Source organism: Pristiophorus japonicus, chromosome 13 (assembly GCF_044704955.1).
Source record: "Pristiophorus japonicus isolate sPriJap1 chromosome 13, sPriJap1.hap1, whole genome shotgun sequence".
NCBI classification, from domain to species: Eukaryota; Metazoa; Chordata; class Chondrichthyes; family Pristiophoridae; genus Pristiophorus; species Pristiophorus japonicus.
In genome coordinates this window covers 102956617-102976942 of record NC_091989.1, presented here as the reverse complement: position 1 = coordinate 102976942, position 20326 = coordinate 102956617, and the positions used below count along the sequence as shown (strand labels likewise).

Here is a 20326-nt window from a genome sequence, read left to right as displayed (position 1 = left end):
TTCTGCTTTGGCCAGTGAATGTGGCCTCTGCAGAAAAACCTTAATTAAATAAATCGGCGAAGATAAGGATATCAACGTTGTCAGGAAATCGGCGCAGGTAAGGAAATCGGCGCAGGTAAGGAAATCGGCGCAGCTAAGGAAATCGGCGCAGGTAAGGTAATCGGCGCAGCTAAGGTAATCGGCGCAGGTAAGGAAATCGGCGCAGGTCAGGAAATTGGCAAAGGTAAGGAAATTGGCGAAGGTAAGGAAATCGGCGCAGGTCAGTGCAGCAGATGCCCAGACAGCAGCAGCAGGAAACGTACGAGAGAGGGAGAGAGAGAGAGGTGCGAGGTGAAAGGTTGTGTGGGGGCGGGCGGGAGAGAGTGGATGAGGAGGTGGGGGGAAGTTTTGGGTGTAGTTAGGTGCGGGGACGGGGAGGGAGGAGGCCCTTCGGCCTGGGCTAGGAGTGGGGAACGGGCCCGGTAAGGCACTCGGGGCCCGGGGCGGGTGGGGGAGCGGATGAGAAAACCCTTCGACCAGAGTTCAGGGCAGGGAGTGGGACCGGCTTTAATAATTGGAGGTTAAGTTGCTGCAATATATTTTAATGTGTTTTTAAGTTGATACAATGTGTTTTAATGTGTTGCGAGCTGGCTGTATGTTTCACTTTGCAGCATCAGCTCGCATTGTGTCCCTGGTTACCGTGGCAACCCGATCTTTTTGGTGCAGATCAAGGCTCCACACCCAAAACTAAAGAACAGGTAAGGCCACACCAAACTGAACAAATCCAACGGGGAAACTTAGAACTTTTTTGGAGGACGTACTTGGACCCCAAAAAAACGGCGTAACTCTTCAAGTTATGCCCAAAAAAGCTTTGGGGAAAATTGAGCCCTTTGTCATTAAGTCTATATTGACTATCCTTATCCCTTCTGCCAAAACCAAACACTTCTCTATATTAAAACCAGCTGCCACTTGTCTGCCCATTCTGCCAGCCTATCTATGTCTGTTGCAGTCGGTTGGTATCATCCTCACTATTTGCCACACCTCCAAGTTCGGTATCATCAGCAAATTTTGAAATTTTACTCTATATTCCAATATCTGAATCATTTATATATATCAAAAAATCCGTGGTCCTAGCACTGACTCCTGGAGACCAGCACTGTCCACCATCCTCCAGTCTGAAAAACAACCATTCACTACGACCCACTGTTTTCTGTCCTTAAGCCAATTTCTAATCCAAGCTGACACTAACCCTCCTATTCCATGGGCCTCAATTTTGTTAACAGCCTTTTATGTGGCACTTTGTCAAAAGCCATCCTAAAATCCATATAGGCAATATCCACTGCACCAAACCTCTCTGTTGCTTCATCAAAAAATTCAATTAGATTAGTCAAACACGATCTGCCTTTTACAAATTCATGCTGGCTCTCCTTAATGAACTTAAACCTCTCCAAGTGCCTGTTACTTTTTTTTCTGATTATTGTTTCTAAAACCTTACCCACCACTGATGTTAAACTGGCCTGTAGTTACTAGGAATGTCCTTACATCCTTTCTTGAAAAGGGTGTCACATTTGCCACTTTCCAATTCTCTGGTATCTCCCGCACATCCCGGGAAGATTGGAAGATTATGGCAAGCCCTTCCGCTATCTCTACCCCCACTTCCCTCAGCAACCTGGGATGCAAGCCATCCGGACCAGGTGACTTATCCAGTCTAACCATAGCCAGCCTTTTCAGTACATCCTGCCTATCAATTTTCACCACATCCATTACTTCTACCATCTCTGCTTCTACTGATATTTTGTCAACATCCTCTTCTTCAATAAACACCGATACAAAATACTCATTAAGTATTCTAGCATTGCCCTGCACCTTTAAGCATATATCACCTTCTTTGTGCCTCATCAGCTCCATCCTGCCTCTTACTAATCGCTTACTATTTAACATAGAAACATAGAAAATAGGAGCAGTAGTAGGCCATTCGGCCCTTCGAGCCTGCACCGCCATTTAATATTATCATGGTTGATCCTCTATCTCAACACCATATTCCCGCTTTCTCCCTATACCCCTTGATGCATTTTGTGTCTAGAAATCTATCTATCACCTTCTTAAATGTATTCAGTGACTTGGCCTCCACAGCCTTCTGTGGTAGAGAATTCCACAGGTTCACCACCCTCTGAGTGAAGAAATTTCTTCTCATCTCAGTCCTAAATGTGTGACCCCTTATTCTGAGACTGTGACCCCTTGTTCTAGACTTCCCAGCCAGGCCTGCATCCATTCTGTCCTGCCCCGTCATAATTATAAACGTTCCAATGAGATCCCCTTTCATTCTTCTAAACTAGTCGACCCAATGTCTCCTCATACAACAGTCCTGCTATACCAGGAATCAGTTTGGTGAACCTTCGTTGGACTCCCTCTATGGCAAGTATATCCTTTCTTAGGTAAGGAGACCAAAACTGGTCTCACCAAGGCCCTGTATAACTGTAGTAAGACATCCTTGTTCCTGTACTCAAATCCTCTTGCGTTGAAGGCCAACATACCATTTGCCTTCCAAACTGCTTGCTGCACCTTATGTTTGCTTTCAATGACTGGTGTACAAGGTTAATATTGTCTTTGTAAATGAGAAAATAAAAATGAGTCGAGACGAGCAGAGCTGCTGTTAGCTAGAACAGGAGAGAATCCCGACCCAGGGGGTCAAAGAGTTGTGATCATTAGCTGCAATGAATAGCACTGCTTGAAAATGTCAAGAATATCTGTTCTGCTTGCTTGTGTTTAACATTGAGATAGTATCTCAAACTCCCTATAGTCCATGATGCAGTATTTGACAACTTAATTTATTTAAGATGGCCGTCGGGGTGGCAGCTCCCTAGAGAGCTCCCGTGGCAAACAATCTTATCCTTGCCATCTTGACACCTTTTCACCCCCAATCTCCTCACTTACACTGTTTAAGCTTCCCCTGTCCTTAATAGGCCCTAATCGGGAGTGCATTTCTTACCCTAAAACCCTGAAAAACAAATCCCACAAATTTGGGCCTACTTCAGGCACGAGCCTTCCCTCCAAGCCTCCAAACATCAGCAGTGACTGGATAACCCTCCCTTCCAGCAGCGACTGGGCCTCTTACCGTCCTGCGGCGACTGGACTCTTTCTCCTTCAGCGGCGTTCGGACTTCCTCTCCCCCACAAGCCTCACAGGCTTATCTCATGCTCCTGACTGGACGTGGCCGACTCAGCTGCTCCTCCCGATCCCTGACGACGCCCGGTGAGCCCAGTGAGACTCTGACCACAAGTTTGGGCCTACCTCATGCTCCCCACTGGAAGTGGCTGACTCAGCTGCTCAACTCCAGCGGCGATTGGACTCCCTCCAGCGACGATCGGGCCCCCCCAGCGTAGATCGGGCCTCCTCCAGTGACAGCGGCTGGGCCTCTCCTCCTCAGCAGCGATTAGGTCTCCTCCTCTTCAGTGACAATGGCTGGTCTCTCCTCCTTCATCTGCAGCTGGACCGCACCTCTTCAATGGTGATCTGGCCTCCCGCCCTTCAGCAATGACTGGGCCTCTCCTTCCCCGCTGATGATCTGGCCTCTTCTCCCCCAGCACTTGGTGAGTACCATGGCTGTGACCACCCTGACCTTCCACACTGAACTCCAGCGGACCGCTGACCTTCTCAATGCCTATCCTCAACCAAGCAGCAGGCCACCTACCATCAAGGACGCTACTCAGTGCCGAGCTTGCGGCCAACATCTTGCCATAGGCAACCAGGCTCGCACAGCAGTGCCTGGTCTCCAGTCATCTTGGACCCCCTTGCCAGTGGACCAAGACCTTGCTCAGCTAAGCCCGTGTGGTAGTCGGCGTGCAACGACTACCCCACGCTAAAAGAACTCATGCACAGGCATCTTCCACTCATCTAATATGTTGTTCGGGGCCTGGAACGTCAGGACCCAAAGATAACTCCAACAGCGATAGACCGGAACGCCGCACCGCCATAGTTGCCCGGGAACTTAGACACTTTAACATTGACATCGCTACCCTAAGCGGGACCTGGCGGGCAGGGGAAGGCCAGCTCAAGGAACATGGTGGAGATTACACTTATTTCTGGAAAGGAAAACTAGAGGAAGAATGCTGCCTTCATGGAGTCAGCTTCACCGTCAAAAATGAATGGGTCAGCTGCTCTCAAAGACTCCCCTTGTGGGGTTAACAAATGCCTCATGACCATTCGCCTTACGCTGTCCCGGAACCAGTGCGCAACACTCATCAGTACGTACGCCCCAACACTCGATGCAACGGATGAGGCTAAAGAGGGTTTTTATAAAGACCTTGAGACATCCCTGTCCCGTGTCCCCATGGGCAACAAATTGATCCTCCTGAGTGACTTTAATGCAGGGTTGGCAAAGACACAGCCCTCTGGGGAGGCGTGATTGGCAGAGAGCGGGTAGGGAAATCCAACTCCAACGGCATTCTACTCCTGACAAAATGTCTAGAACACGAACTCTTCATCACCAACACCCTGTTCCGCCAGAGGGACAAATACAAGACATTGTGGCAACACCCTCGCTCCAAACACTGCCACCTGCTGGTCTATGTCATCATCCGAGCCAGGGATCGCAAGGATGTGCGCATCATCTGCGCCGTGACAGGAGCTGACGACTGTTGGATAGACCATCGCCTAATCCGATCCGTCATTAATATTAACATAGCCCCAAAGCAGAGAGGACAGCAGAAACAAGTGCCGCAAAAAAGTTAATACCAGGGCACTTAAAGACCCAGCTAAGAGAGCTCTATACAGCCAGCACCTCACAGTCATTCTGGCATGCCTTGATGACCCTGAGATTCTCAATGCCCACGGTGCTTGGTCTGCCCTCCAGGCCTCCATAACCAGTGCCTGTGAAGAAACACTTGGTCACTCAACCAGAAAACATCAAGACTGGTTTGATGAAAATGATCAGGAGATCGAAGAGCTAATAGATCGTAAGTGCAGCACATTTCTGAGCCTCAAGCAACAACCCAATTCGAGAGCTACAAAACAAAGTTACAGATGGCTCAAGGCTGAGGTCCAACAAAAAACCCAGGACCTAAAGAACAGGTGGTGGATGGAGAAAGCACAGGAGATACAGCAGCTGGCCGACAACCATGACATGCGAGGATTCTTCATTGCAGTCAAGGCCACCTACGGTCCAAACTCCCAAGGCCACACCACACTCCTGGCTAAGAATGGGGAAACACTCATCAAACACTCATCGAGGCTGTCAGTGCCCGATGGAAGGAGCACTTTGAAGATCTCCTCGATCGAGACTGCCTTTGACTCTAGTGTTCTCAATTCCATCCCGCAGCATACAACCCGCCACCATCTCAGTGAAACCCCAACACTGCACGAGGTAGGCAAAGCCATAAAACAGCTCAAAAACAACAAGGTTCCGGATACGGATGGAATTCCTGCTGAGGTGCTAAAATATGGTGGAGAGGCGCTGTTGGCGCGGATATATGGCCTCATCTCTCTCATTTGGAGGAGGAGAGCATGCCGGGAGATCTCAGAGATGCAGTGATCATGTCCATTTTTAAAGAGGGGAACAAATCCGACTGCAGCAACTACAGGAGAATCTCCCTGCTATCAACCACTGGGAAGGTTGTCGCTAAAGTTCTTCTCAACCGCCTTCTCCCTGTGACCGAGGAGCTCCTCCCGGAGTCACAGTGCAGATTTCATCCCCGACGGGGAACAACAGACATGATCTTTGCAGCGCGACAACTGCAGGAAAATTGCAGGGAGCAGCACCAGCCCTTATACATGGCCTTTTCCATCTTACAAAGGCCTTTGAGACTGTCGACCGTGAGGAATTATGGAGCATCCTCCTCCGTTTTGCATGCCGCTGAACGTTTGGCAATATCCTTCGCTGCTTGACGACATGCAGCCTGTGATCCTTACCAGCGGATCCATTATAGACCCATTTCACGTCCGGACCGGAGTCAAACAGGGCTGCGTCATCGCTCCAACCCTCTTCTCAATCTTCCTCGATGCCATGCTCCACCTCACTGTCAACAAGCTCCCCGCTGGAGTGGAATTAATCTACAGAACTAGTGGGAAGCTGTTTAACCTATGCTGCCTCCAGGCCAGGTCCAAGATCTGTCGTTGAATGCAGTATGCGGACGACGCCTGCGTCTGCGCACACTCTGAGGCTGCACTCCAGGATATAGTCGACGTATTCACCGAGGCATATGAAAGCATGGGCCTTATGTTTAACATCCGTAAGACAAAGGTCCTCCACCAGCCTGTCCTCGCTGCACAGCACTGCCCCCCAGTCATCAAGATTCACGGTGCAGCCCTTGACAACGTGGACCACTTCCCATACCTCGGGAGCCTCTTATCAACAAAGGCAGACATTGATGCGGAAATTCAACATCGCCTCCAGTGCACCAGTGCAGCCTTCGGCCGCCTGAGGAAAAGAGTGTCCGAAGACCAGTCCCTCAAACCTACCACCAAGCTCATGGGTCTACAGGGCTGTAGTAATATCCGCCCTCCTGTATGGTTCAGAGGCATGGACAATGTGCAGAAGACACATCAAGTCACTGGAGATATATCACCAATGATGTCTCTGCAAGATCCTGCAAATCCCTTGGGAGGATAGACGCACCAAGATCAGTGTCCTCACCCAGGCTAACATCCCCAGCATTGAAACACTAACCATACTCGATCAGCTTCACTGGGCAGGCCACTTAGTCCACATACCAGACGCAAGACTCCCTAAGCAATTGTTCTACGTGGAGCTCCTTCATGGCAAACGACCCAAAGTTGACAGCGGAAACATTACAAGGACACCCTCAAAGCCTCCCTGGTGAAGTGCGACATCACCACTGACACCTGGGAGACCCTGGCCAAAGACCGCCGTAGGTGGAGCAAATGCATCTGGGAGGGCGTTGAGCTCTTTGAATCTCAACGCTGCCAGCGTGAAGAGGTCAGACGCAGACAGCGGAAGGAGCGTGCGGTAAATTAGTCCCACCCTCCCTTCCCCTGATGAATATCTGTCCCACCTGTGACACGGTCTGTGGTTCTCATATTGGATTGTTCAGCCACCAAAGACCTCACTTTAGGAGTGGAAGCAAGTCTTCCTCGAATCCGAGGGACTGCCTATGATGATGATGTACAAGGACACCCAGATCCCTTTGTACATCGACATTTCCCATTACCATTTAAATAATACTTTGTCTTTATGTTTTTCTTACCAAATTGGATAACTTCACAATTATCCATGTTATACTGCATCTGCCATGTGTTTGCCCACACACTGAACCTATCTAAATCGCCTTGCAGTGTCTTTGCATCCTCCTCACAACTCACAATCCCACCTAGTTTTGTGTCTTCAACAAACTTGATAATATTGTATTTGGTTCCCTCATCCAAATCATTTATATATATTGTGAATACCTGGGCCCCAAGCACTGATCCCTGTGGTACCCCCACTAGTCACTGCCCTCCACCCTGAAAAAGACTCATTTATTCCTACTCTCTGTTTCCTGTCAGTTAACCAAATTTAATGCATGCCAGTATATTACCCCGAAACCTATGTGCTTTAATTTTGCACACTAACCACTTATGTGGGTCTTTATCAAAGGCCTTCTGAATATCCAAATACACTATATCCACTAGTTCTCCCTTATCTAATCTATCAGTTACTTCCTCAAAAATCTCCAGTGCGTTTGTCAAACTCGATTTTCCTTTCATAAATCCATGTTGACTTTATCTAATCCCATTGATATTATCTAAGTGTTCCGTTATGACATCTTTTATAATAGACTCTAGCATTTTTCCAAACACTGATGTTTGGCTAACCGATCTGTACTTCCCGGTTTTCTCTCTCCCTCCTTTTTTTAAATAGTCGGGTTACATTTGCCATAGAGCCTGGGTAGTAAGGGACAGTCTAGATTGCAGCCTCCTTTCCTCTTCCATCTTCTGCTCCTCCACCTCCCCATCCTCCTCCTGCTCCTCAGCTTCTCGCCTGATAGGCTGTTCTCCCACGATGTCAAGTTTGAGCAGCATGCAGTATATCACGACAAATCTTGAGACCCGCTCATCTAAGTACTGCAGGGCTCCTCCAGAACAATCTAAGCAGCGGAAGCATTGTGTGAGGATGCCAATGGTCAGCTCTATAAGATTCCTTGTGGCAGCATGACTCTCATTGTAGGCCTGCTGTACACATGTGTGTGGGTTCCAGAGCGGAATCGTAAGCCATGTCATGAGGGAATAACGCTTGTTGCCCAGTGGCCACACTTTGATTTGCAGTGGTGATTGAAGTAGAGCTGGCACAGAGCACTGCAGCAGAATGAACGAATCATGACTGCTGCCAGGATAATGGGCATTTACCTGCATGATGCGCTGCCAGTGGTTGCACACCAGCTGCACGTTGAGGGAGTGAAATCCCTTTTTGTTCAAGTAAATGGCCGAGTTGACATGAGACACACATAAAGCAATGTGCATACAGTAAATGGCACCCTCCGCCATGGGGAAGCCTGTAATCCGTGCAGATTCTTGTGTTCGCTCCACCTGTTTGTCTCTGACAAGAGGGATTGAGATGAAGTTGTCTCTCTTTGCACAGATAGCCTCAGTGACCTCCCTTATGCAGCTACACTGCTTATATCTCCAGCACCAGCCTGGAAGGAGCCAGTCGCATAAAAGTTCAGAGCCACAACCATCTTCACAGCCACTGACAATACGGTCCTTGCCCTGCTCTGAGGTTGGAGTTGGGGCTGCAGCAGTTGGCAGATTTGAGCTATAACCTCTTTAGTGACACACAGAGGTCTCAAACATTGCTGTCGCTGAAGTTCATGTCAGAGACTTGCTTCCTAAACACCCTCTGTGGATACGGCCTCCTACTGAGTGTCCTTCTCCCTCTCCTCGTCCTCCCTCTTCCAGCAGCTTGTCCTGCTCTGCGTTGCCTTGGCTCTTTCTCCCAGGCATGCTCAATTCCAAGAGGAGGTCTACCAGTGCATCCAGGTCTGAAAGCAAGTGGTTTGTGCATAAGCCTTTAAGTCACCCAAAAAGTAATTTAGCACGAGCCAGAGCACTTCCTGTAGATTATTGAAAATTTTAACAAGCATGGAAAAGCATCCAAATGTGGAGAATTGCAGCAACAGCCACCAGAAATAATGCAGCAACTAACCTGTAAGTAATTCATGATCCTTTTAGATAGCGCTGGTGGGGGTTCTTCATGTTCAGTTGTGCAAAGTTAAAAGACAGGGTAGGCTGGAGTGTACAATTCCAAAATGGCAGTGCTGGTGTCAAGTCAGCATTCCCGCTGATTGAAGTCATGATCTGCCTGCTCTGTATGCTGCCGGCGGTCGTTAGATGTGTGCACTCAAACCCTTTTATGAAGACAGCGTCCGCCACACTTCCTATTGGAATTATTCACGCGCGTTGCGATCACCATTTTCATAGTTTAAGATGCCTCGTAGTGCCCAAAAATACAGGGGCGACAGAGGTTAATTTCACCCCCAAAAAGAGGAAATATGTTAGGCAGATATCCTCAGGACAACTCATTGAACAGAGCCTTTGCCAAATAGTTATTGTAGTGTATGGAGAAAGAGTCAGACTGAACAGTGTGAGCTCAAAGTAATGTGTGACCTTAGTCTTTTATTGCAGGTCTCTAGAGTGCCTCTCCAACCTGTGAAGCACTCCTAAATACCTGTACTCCCAAGGGATTATGTGATCCCTTGGGACTCCAGGAAATGAGCCCTCTGGTGGATGTACATAGTATATACAAGTCCAGATACATAACAACATTCCCCTCTAAATTCAATAGTGTAACTATTTACAATGTGAGTCGATCTGGGGCCCTTCTTGCCCTGGTTGATCGTCTCGGTGTGAAGGCTGGTATTGTTGAGTCATTTGTTGGGCCCTCGCTGGGCTGCTGTGCAGTTGGCCTTGCTGGGCTGCCTGGTGTGTTGGGCCCTGCAGGGCTGCTGTGGATGATGGGTTCTGCTTTGTGGTCAACCGTGGTGTCGGTTGCCACTGGTGTGTGTGTTGGGGGATCAAAAAAGGTAGGGTCCAAGGTGGGTTGCTCAGGGTAGTCCGTGAATCTGAGTTTGATTTGGTCCAAGTGTTTCCGGTGAATGAGTCCATTTGAAAGTTTGACCCGAAACACCCTGCTCCCCTCTTTGGCCACGACAGTGCCGGAAAGCCACTTGGGACCTTGCCCATAATTTAATACAAATACAGGATCATTGACTTCAATCTCGCGTGACACATATGCGCTATCATGGTAGGCACTTTGTTGAAGCCGCCTGCTCTCTACCTATTCAAGTAGATCAGGGTGAACCAACGAGAGCCTTGTCTTAAGTGCTCTCTTCATGAGCTGTTCAGCAGGTGGGATCCCAGTGAGTGAGTGTGGTCTCGTGCGATAGCTAAGCAGGACTCAGGATAAATGAGTCTGCAGTGAGCCTTCAGTTACCCTCTTCAAGCTTTGCTTGATGGTTTGTACTGCTCTCTCTGCCTGATCATTGGACATTGGTTTAAATGGGGCAAATGTGACATGTTTGATCCCATTACGGGTCATAAATTCTTTTAACTCAGCACTGGTAAAACATGGCCGGTTGTCGCTCACCAGGACATCGGGTAAGCCATGTGTGGTAAACATGGCTCGCAGGCTTTCAGTGGTGGCAGCGGACGTGCTAGCCAACATTATCTCACATTCAATCCACTTGGAGTACGCGTCTACAACCACAAGGAATATTTTACCCAAGAATGGTCCTGCATAGTCGACGTGGACCGTAGACCAGTTTGGAGGGCCAAGACCATAAACTTAGTGTGCCTCCCTGAGTACATTGCTTAACTGCGAGCATGTATTACATCTGTGAACGCAGGACTCTAAGTCCACATCAATGCCGGGCCACCACACGTGGGATCTGGCTATTGCTTTCATCATTACGATGTCTGGGTGGGTACTTTGGAGGTCATTGATGAAGGTGTCTCTGCCTTTCTTGGGGACCACTACTTGATTGCCCCAAAGAAGGCAGTCTGCCTGTATAGACATTTCGTCTTTGTGCCACTAGAATGGCTTTATCTCTTCCTGCATTTCCACTGGACCAGCTCCCGTGAAGACACAGCTTTTGACTAGAGATAATAAGGGGTCCTGGCTTATCCAGATTTTGATCTGCCAGGCAGTGACGGGTGATGCTTACTCTCAAATGCTTCCATAACCATGGCTAGATCTGCGGGCTGCGCCATTTCCACCCCCGTGGTGGGCAATGGCAGCCTACTGAGAGCATCAGTGCAGTTTTCTGTGCCTGGCCTGTGGCAGATGGCGTAGTTGAAGGTGGACAACGTGAGCGCCCATCTCTGCATGTGGGCTGATGCGTTGGTATTGATTTCTTTGCTCTCGGAAAACAGGGATATAAGTGACTTATAATCAGTTTCCAATTCAAATTTTAGCCCAAACAGGTGTTGATGCATTTTCTTTACCCCATAGACACACGCTAACGCTTCTTTTTCAATCATGCTGTCGGCTCTCTCAGCCTTAGACAGACTCCTGGATGCATAAGCAACCGGTTGCCGTTTCCTGAAATCATTGGCTTGTTGCAATACATACCCGACGCCATTTGACAACGCATCACATGCTAGTACCAAACGCTTACATGGATCATACAACACAAGCCATTTGTTTGAGCATAACAATTTTCTCGCTTTTACAAAGGCATTTTCTTGGCTTTTGCCCCAAACCCATTCGCCCCCTTTTCGTAGTAAGACATGTAGTGGTTCTAGCAGGGTGCTCAGACCCGGTAAGAAGTTACCAAAGTAGTTCAAGAGTCCCAGGGACGACCGCATCTCCGCCACATTCTGTGGCCTCGGTGCGTTCTCGATTGCCTCCGTCTTCGCGTTGGTGGGCCTGATGCCATCCGCCGCAATCCTCCTTCGCAAGAACTCCACTTCAGGTGCCAGGAAAACGCACTTCGAGTGTTTTAACCTGAGCCCGACGTGGTTGAGCCGACTAAGAACCTCCTCCAGATTCTGCAGATGCTTGATTGTGTCCTGACCTGTGACCAAGATGTCGTCTTGGAAGACCACAGTGTTTGCGGGACCAACTTCAGTAAACTTTCCATGTTTCTTTGGAATATCGCCGCTGCTGATTGGATTCCAAACGGGCATCTGTTTCAACAAAAAGACCTTTGTGCGTGTTGATGCAGGTGAGGGCCTTTGATGATTCCTCCTGTTCCTGCGTCATGTAGGCTGAGATCAGATCCAGCTTCGTGAACGTCTTTCCTCCCGCCAGCGTTGCATAGAGGTCATCGGCTTTTGGAAGTGGGTATTGGTCCTGCAGGGAGAAACGATTGATAGTTACTTTGTAATTGCCACAGATTCTGATGGTGCCGACTCCCTTGAGGACTGGGACAATAGGACTGGCCCACTCGCTGAACTCGAACGGTGAGATGGTGCTCTCTCTTTGTAGCCGGTTGAGCTCGATTTCTACCCTTTCTCGCATCATGTATGGTATTGCTCTCGCCTTGTGATGGATGGGTCGCGCCCCCGGAATTAGGTGGATCGGCACATTTGTTCCTTGGAATTTCCCGTGCCTGGTTCGAAAAGCGAAGGAAATTTGTTTAAGACCTGTGCACTCGAAGTGTCATCAGCGGGCGATAGCACTCTGATGTCGTCCCAGTTCCAGTGTATCTTTCCCAGCCAGCTCCTGCCGAGCAGCGTGGGACCATCGCCCGGTACCACCTAGAGTGGTAGCTTGTGCATCGCTCCATCGTCGGAGACCTTTATGGTAGCACTGCCGATTACAGGAATCAGTTCTTTCATGTAAGTTCTTGGTTTCGTGCGAATTGGAGTTAAGACTGGCCTTGAGGCCTTGTTGCACCACAACCTTTCAAAAGTCTTTTTGCCCATGATGGACTGGCTTGTGTCCTTGTCCAGCTCCATTTGACACCGGGAATCCATTTAGTTAAACCTTCAGTATTATCAGGGGACAATTCGTGGTGAATGCGTGCACCCCATGTACCTCTGCCTCCTCTATCTGAGGCTCTGTTTCATCGTGATCCTCCATAGATCTGTCCTCCTCTGCAACGTGGTGGTTTGCAGGTTTAGCAGACCTAGCAGCTTGCCTGCACACTCGTTGGAGGTGTCCCATTGTTCCACAGCCCTTGCAAATGTATCCTTTGAATCAGCATGAATGGAAATGATGATCACCCCTTCAGCGCCAACAAGGTGTTAATAGCTTTGCATTCATCACCCTTGATGGTGGACTCTGAGACATCTGCGGACATGTAGCTGCAGGTATGTGTGACCTACCCTGTCTTTTACGATTCGAAAACAACATCACTTTGTTCACAGTACTTGTAGCAGCACTTGTACGCTGAGAGATTTGCTTAGTATTGTCACTGGTGGCAATGAACATCTGGGCTATTGCTATGGCCTTACTCAAGGTTGGGGTCTCTACAGTCAAAAGTATGCGAAGTATAGTTTCGTGGCCAATGCCAGGTACAAAAAAGTCTCTGAGCATGTGCTCCAAATGTCCTTCAAATTCACAATGTCCTGCAAGGCATCTTAGCTCGGCGACATAACTCACCACTTCCTGGCCTTCAGACCTTTTGTAGGTGCAGAACCGGTACCTCGCCATCAGAACGCTTTCCTTCAGGTTCAAATGCTCTCAGACCAGTGTGCACAAATCGTCGTACAATTTCTCCGTGTGTTTCGCTGGAGTGAGCAGATTCTTCGAGCCGCTCCACAAAAGTTTCCCAATCATCTCCCTCTGAGAATTTCTCCAGGATGACCACTGTTCTCTACATCTTTAGGTTTGCTATCTGTAACTCGTCACCAGTTGTGGTGTATGGAGAAAGAGTCAGACTGAACACTGTGAGCTCAAAGTAAAGTGTGATCTTAGTCTTTTATTGCAGGTCTCCAGAGTGTCTCTCCAACCTGTGAAGCACTCTTAAATACCTGTGTTCTCAAGGGATTATGAGATCCCTTGGGACTCCAGGGAATGAGCCCTCTGGTGGCTGTACAGAGTATATACAAGTCGAGATACATAACAGTTGTCATGAACCTGCTGTATGCAAGGTTGTGAGTCGGTACTTGTATCAGTAAATAGTATGGAGTGTAAAGGAAGACGTAGTGTTTTACCCACACTGAGCTGTGTCTATGCCTCCTGTTTATTTATCTCCTGCCTCCTCCTCTAATTCCAAGCCCTAAATTTGCAGGCATGCTCCTCAAACAGGATCAGAGGATTCAACATTACTGCCCTGCCTCCCCTCCATTTTCAAACATCTGCTTCCCAATCTGTGCTGCTTTGTCCAGCAAAAGCCCAAGTATACTTTGAATACATGACAATAGCTGCCTGGAGTCTGCCTACTCCCATGTTTGAGGGTGTGGTCTGTAGGTTGGGCTTTCTTGGCTGCTACCCATTCCATTTCTTGTTTTCTTCTTCAAAAGAAATTCTGTTACCATCTATATTTATGCATTTGCAGGATAAAAATCAGAGCCATATTTTAAGTACTGTAATTGGGATTCGAGTGAGGAATCGAAGCATTGACAATCTGACAGACCCTGTGATAATTGTGTTTAACAAAACATCATCGGTAAGAACCTGTTTTTTACTTTGGTTATTCAATCTGTTAAAAGAAACTATTTATGTTAAGGGCAGTAAAGAATTATTGTTAATCTTTTTCATTTTAGGAAAAGTTCATTCCAAAATGTGTCTTCTGGGAATTCAAACAAAATGGTAATAAAGGGAGTCATTTTTAATCAAATGTTTCTATCATGTTGAAACCAAGGAGCAGCTTCTCAGTGAGTTACTTTTCATTGCAGAGACCACAAGTATCGGGCACTGGAATGATTCTGGGTGTACAACAGAGAATACTGAAAATGAAACCATCTGCAGATGCAACCACCTGACCTTCTTTGCTGTCTTGCTGGTTGGTACAATGTAGTGCAATGTTATGTGTCTTTCCAGCTGGGCTTTGAGCAGCAAAAGTACCAGTAATAATCCTTCATTATACATAAACAAACAAAAAGGGATAGGAAAGACCAGTTGGTACATTAAGCCGGTGCCATCCCAACAAGGAGCAAGCTGCTCACCGCATTACACCCATTCCCTCTCCCTCTTCCCCAGAGTCCCGCAATCTCCTTGGGGAGACAAAAATAAAGAGAAAAGCTCCAAACGGGAATTTACGAAAAAGAACTTCGGGAATTTTCTCTCTGATCCCCACAGGCAAAAAGCAAGTTCCAGGAGACCATGATAACTGGTGGCACAACCCCTGTTAATCCGCTCACCTTGCACAACTGGAGATGTCTTCCACTCGCATAACTTCACCCAGCTCCCTTTGGAATGCTGGCAGCGAATCTCACACTCACCACGCATGCTGCCGACTTATTCCAGAGGTTGATACTCTCTGAAAAGAATAACTTCCAAGTATCTAACCTAACTCTCTGCTTTGTAACTTCAAGCGATGTCCACCCCCTCCCCACCACCCCCACTCCCATCTTCCCCGCCTATCCACATCAACAGGATCTAAACCATTCATTATTGTAAACACATTGGCCGTGAATTTCCTCGGATCTGCTCCTGCTCCTCCATCATAATTTTTCCAGAAATGGCATTTATATTGCACCTCTTCAAATTTACAGCACTGGAGTGGGAGCAACTCTGAGGAAATTCCCAGCCCTCAATCGTATCCTCTCAAAGTCTACACTTTTCCAAAGTAAAAAGTCCCAGCTTGCTGATCTGGTCCTGATATCTAAGGGCCGACAAGCTCAGTAGCAAAATAGTAGCTGTCCTCTGGACCTTTTCCCGGACTTGACATCCTCCACTATTTGAGGCTACCAAACCTAACACCAGATGTGGCTAGATCAAGGCCTTGTCCAATGTATGGACAGAGCAACGTATGCACCTGTGAGTATGCTCACAGGTTTGCAGAGCTGTTGCATTGTGAGTGGTTTAGCCAGTCATGTGATGTTCACAATACTCAATAATACCCAGTCATTTGGCTCTGGGTCATCTACGATGAGGTATGAAGCTGTGCGCCTGGTGGATGAACTGGTAATATTTAGTGTGATTGTTAAACCTTTGTTAATAAACCAAGTAGCTCTTCATAGTAATGTGTTGCAATGTGAAAGCAAAGAACCCATGAAACAAATACATTGCAGACAGTACTTCTGGTTTTATATTTAGCTGTTCTAACCATAAGTTCTGATATCCTATTTGCTTTTGCAACAGGCTTGTTATGAAATGCCTTCATTCCCATTTATTCTTGTAACTGGTTCACTAAAGTTCTTTAGGGCAGGAAACTTGCTTTTGTTCTTCAAAAGAAATTCTGGTACACTCTGTATTGGGCCGAAATTCAGCCTCCCGAAAATGGCTCTTACTGTCGGAAACGGCGGCCACGCAGCGGAGTCGAATGGCCGCCGCTTTGGGGTTGAATGGCCGCCGCTCGCGAAATTCTCCGAGGTGGTTTTTCTGGCGGTCCCCACTTCTGCCCCGCTGCTGCCGACCCCTCCTAAGTGCATCATCAAAGTGCGCCCCGCCGATCTCCCACACCTTCATTGAAATTTAGGGCAAAAACTTCCTGCCCGCCGAGTGTTGCCCCCGACAGCTTTTTCTGTCAGTGCACTGTGTCGGAAGTGTGTGCGACATGGCTGAGCGGCGGTTATTCAAGGGGAGGGCGCATTGCCCCGGTCACTGTTTTATTTTTTTGTCGGCTGACTGCTAGGTCGGCCTGACAATTGTGCCCCCAGGTTCGACCGGGCCACCAACAGGCTGGAAGGCATCCGCTCTTGGGTGTCAGGCTGCTGGCCCGGCCGAAACCCTCCCTGGTGGCCCAGTGGACCTAACTAAAATAATCGCAGAGCTTGCAGTGGCTCTCACCTTTAAGTGAAGGGGAGGGACGTGCTGACACACACGCATCATGACATCATCAGCGCCAGGCTGATGACTGACAACGGCGGAGACTCCGCCCCTCCTCCACTTCCGCCCCTCTAGAGTGCTCACCGCCGCACTACCGCCCCCAGTATGTCTGACTTCCGGTCCGCTCCAAAAAAATGACAAAGAGCTCAATTTCGGGCAGGAGGTCACCTCATCCACCGCGGCGGTGAAAACACATCAGAAGCGGTAAGTGCGCCCCGTTTCGGGCGGACCTGAATTTCTCTCCCATTGTCTCTTCTAAGCCGTCTGAAATGCCTCAGTGAGGCTCTCAGTTGTGCAGGACAATGAACGATGGGCAATAAATGCTGGCCTTGCAGGGACGGTGACATCCCCAGAATGATGTTTTTAAAAAGAGCTGTACAACAGAATAGCAGACCATTTTTTCCCACAATTCTCCAGGTGATCAATGTCTGATCTTAGCCCTGCTGCCCTGGGGATTGTGTGGAAGTCAAACAGCTCCTCACAGGAGGGAGAGTCGCCCAGAGTGTGCACCTCATTATGGCCAGCTTCAGATATGCTTTGGATGAGGCCTTGGACAAGGTATCCATGTGCCCTCTTGACAGGGGTGTGTGGATATCACAAGGGCTCCCAAGGAAAACATTACTGTAAAAATATATTGAAAGAAGAGCGTTTCATTTATTTAAAAGAAAAAATACCCAGTCCTCATAATAATGCTTAGCCTTTTCTTTATAAAGCAAATTGATGGGAGCCAATCCTTTGATGAGAAGATATTGAAATCACTAACATATATTACACAGATTGGTTGTGGTGTTTCTGCCATTTTCACAGCAATTACTGTCATCCTCCACTTTATACTCAGGTATGTATCCAGCATCAATGCTATAATCTCCAGTAAAAGCCACTTTAAATTAAGTGGCTCTGCAATCTAAATACACAATGAATTACCTCTTGAGGATAGAGCCCATGTGCACTTCACAGCAGCAGGTTTATTAAACTAAGTTTACTTCCGTTTGTAGATATATTAATTGCGAGAGTGCTGTAGCCAGGAACTAAATTGATTTGTTTTTGATTTTGGAAAACAATTTGTTATGCTATCAGTTTCTGTCTTTGCTCCTAAATGCTGTTTCCTTACTGAGACCGTTTTTTATCCCAGAAAAAGACAAAAGGAATGTTCCATCCAGATCCACGTGAATCTCAGTGCTGCCTTGTTTCTTCTCAATGTGAACTTCTTCACCAACTCATGGCTCACTTCCCTTAACATTGACAGTCTCTGTAAAGCCATTGCTGTGTTTCTGCATTACTCGTTCCTTTGCAGCTTTACATGGATGGGAATTGAAGCATTCCACCTGTACATCATGCTGGTCAAAGTCTTCAACACTTACATAAGGTGCTACATGCTGAAGCTGTGTCTTGTTGGATGGGGTGAGTGTAACGTACTTTGTTGCTGCATTAGTTGTATGTACATGGTCTGAATCCTTATTGTATAATACAGCCACATCTATTGTTTCATTACTACAAGAGAAAGAACATAGTTTAAAACAGTTGTTCTTTCGGGGTTCGGACTGTCTCCAGTCAAAGTTATGGCAGGCGAACCACTGCAGCATTTCAGGGCCAGCATGTTTAATAATCAAACTCGACTACAAAGAGGGAATCACAGTTGGTAAATGCACTCTCCTTACCAATCCAGAGCAGGTGAATGAGAATGGAAGTTATTTTTGACGGTCCAAATTTAGTTTTGTGTGGTCAAAGTTCCCTGAAATTCAACCCTGAACTGGCAATCTGATCAGAGAGGCTATAAGGGTGATTAGTTTTCAAAACAGGAACATCACAGTGGCCCGCTTCTAAGGGTAGGCTTTATAGCATAATTGATGAAATGTCTTTCCTGATTAAATAAATCTGGAATAAAAAGCTTGTGTCAGTAATGGTGACCATGCAACTATTGGATTGTCGAAAAAAAACCATCTGGTTCACGAATATCCTTCAGGGAAGGAAATCTGCCGTCCTTACCCGGTCTGGCCTATATGTGACTCCAGACCCACAGCAATGTGCTTTCCTCTTAACTATCCTGGAGGCCCACCACCACCTTCTCAAGAGCAATTAGGGATGGGCAATAAATGCCACCCTTGTTGACGATGGACAGAATAAATAAAAAAATAAAACCGGACGGACCATCCGGCATTGAACTCGGCACCGGCTTCACGCGACAATGGCCCACCCAGCCCCGTCGGCCCTGCAAAGTCTTCCTCACTTACATCTGGGGACACCCGCCAAAATTGGGAGAGCTGTCCCACAGACTAGTCAAGCAACAGTGATATAGTCATACTCACAGAATCATACCTTTCAACCAACATCCCAGACTCCTCCATCACTATCCCTGGGTATGTCCTGTCCCATGGGCAGGACGGACCCACCAGGGGTAGCAGCATCACGGTATACAGTCAGGAGGGAGTGGCCCTGGGAATCCTCATGGCTTCAGTTCAAGCATGGGCAAGATTACCACCTACCGTCCTCCCTGAGCTGATGAATCAGTACTCCTCCATGTTGAACACCATTTGGAAGAAGCACTGAGGGGAGCAAGGGCACAGAATGTACTCTGGACGGGGGACTTCAATGTCCATCACCAAGAGTGGTTACATAACACCATTACTGACCGAGCTGGCCAAATCCTAAGGACTAGCTACCAGACTGGGCCTGCAGTAGGTGGTGAGAGAACTAACACGAGGGAAAAACCTACTTGACCTCGTCCTCACCAACTTATCTGTAACAGTGATCATCGCTCAGTCAATGTGGAGACGAAGTCACATCTTCACACTAAAGACACCCTCCATCGTGTTGTGTGGCACTCATCATAGGCGGTCCCTCGAATGAGGATGACTTGTTTCCACATGGGTTCACAGATCTTTCAATGAAGGACCTGATATTCGAGTCCTGAACTCCAATTAAAGGGATAGAAGATGCCTGTGCGTGGGTTTTTTTTAACGTATGGTGACTGTTGCACATCAGCCATCACACGGGCTTGACAGAGCTAGGCCTTTATCCAGTGGCAAGGGTTAACCAGGATGACTGGAGACCCCTGCTCTGCTGCATGGACCTAGTGCGCACACAGATGCTGTGTGGGTTGGCCTGTGCTGCCCCAGGGCCCACGCCTCTTCTGGGCCCCGAACTCACGCCTGTCCTGTGCCCCGATCACGTCGCTCCACGATCACTCACCGCTCCTTCGCCCCGACCGTTTCTGCTGTACCTGCCCACGCTCCAATCACCGACCTGGACTTTGGTGACTTCCAATCCGGTTGCCCTCTTCACTGCCATCGCCCTCTTGCACCAGCTCGCACTGCTCCTTGAAGTGGTATGCCGCCACGCCGTTCAGGGACCGCTCGCCATTCGCCTTTTAAGGCCCCGACCTGCCGCTGGTGTTCTCATATGTGGCACTACCACCGTGATAAATGGGATAGATTCAGAACAGATCTAGTAGTTCAAAACTGGGCATCTATGAGGCAT

General features: G+C 48.0%; 1 protein-coding gene across 1 annotated transcript in view; it reads left to right on the top strand.

The window, feature by feature from the left end:
• Nucleotides 1–20326, top strand: part of LOC139278720 (adhesion G-protein coupled receptor G5-like) — a 166389-nt gene that overhangs the window by 128229 nt on the left and 17834 nt on the right. Inside the window, exons 12-17 of the mRNA XM_070897792.1 lie at nt 651–737; nt 14415–14525; nt 14623–14668; nt 14755–14861; nt 17563–17687; nt 17982–18250. Of these exons, the coding sequence (XP_070753893.1) occupies nt 651–737; nt 14415–14525; nt 14623–14668; nt 14755–14861; nt 17563–17687; nt 17982–18250 (745 nt within the window). The remainder of the gene's footprint in view (nt 1–650; nt 738–14414; nt 14526–14622; nt 14669–14754; nt 14862–17562; nt 17688–17981; nt 18251–20326) is intronic.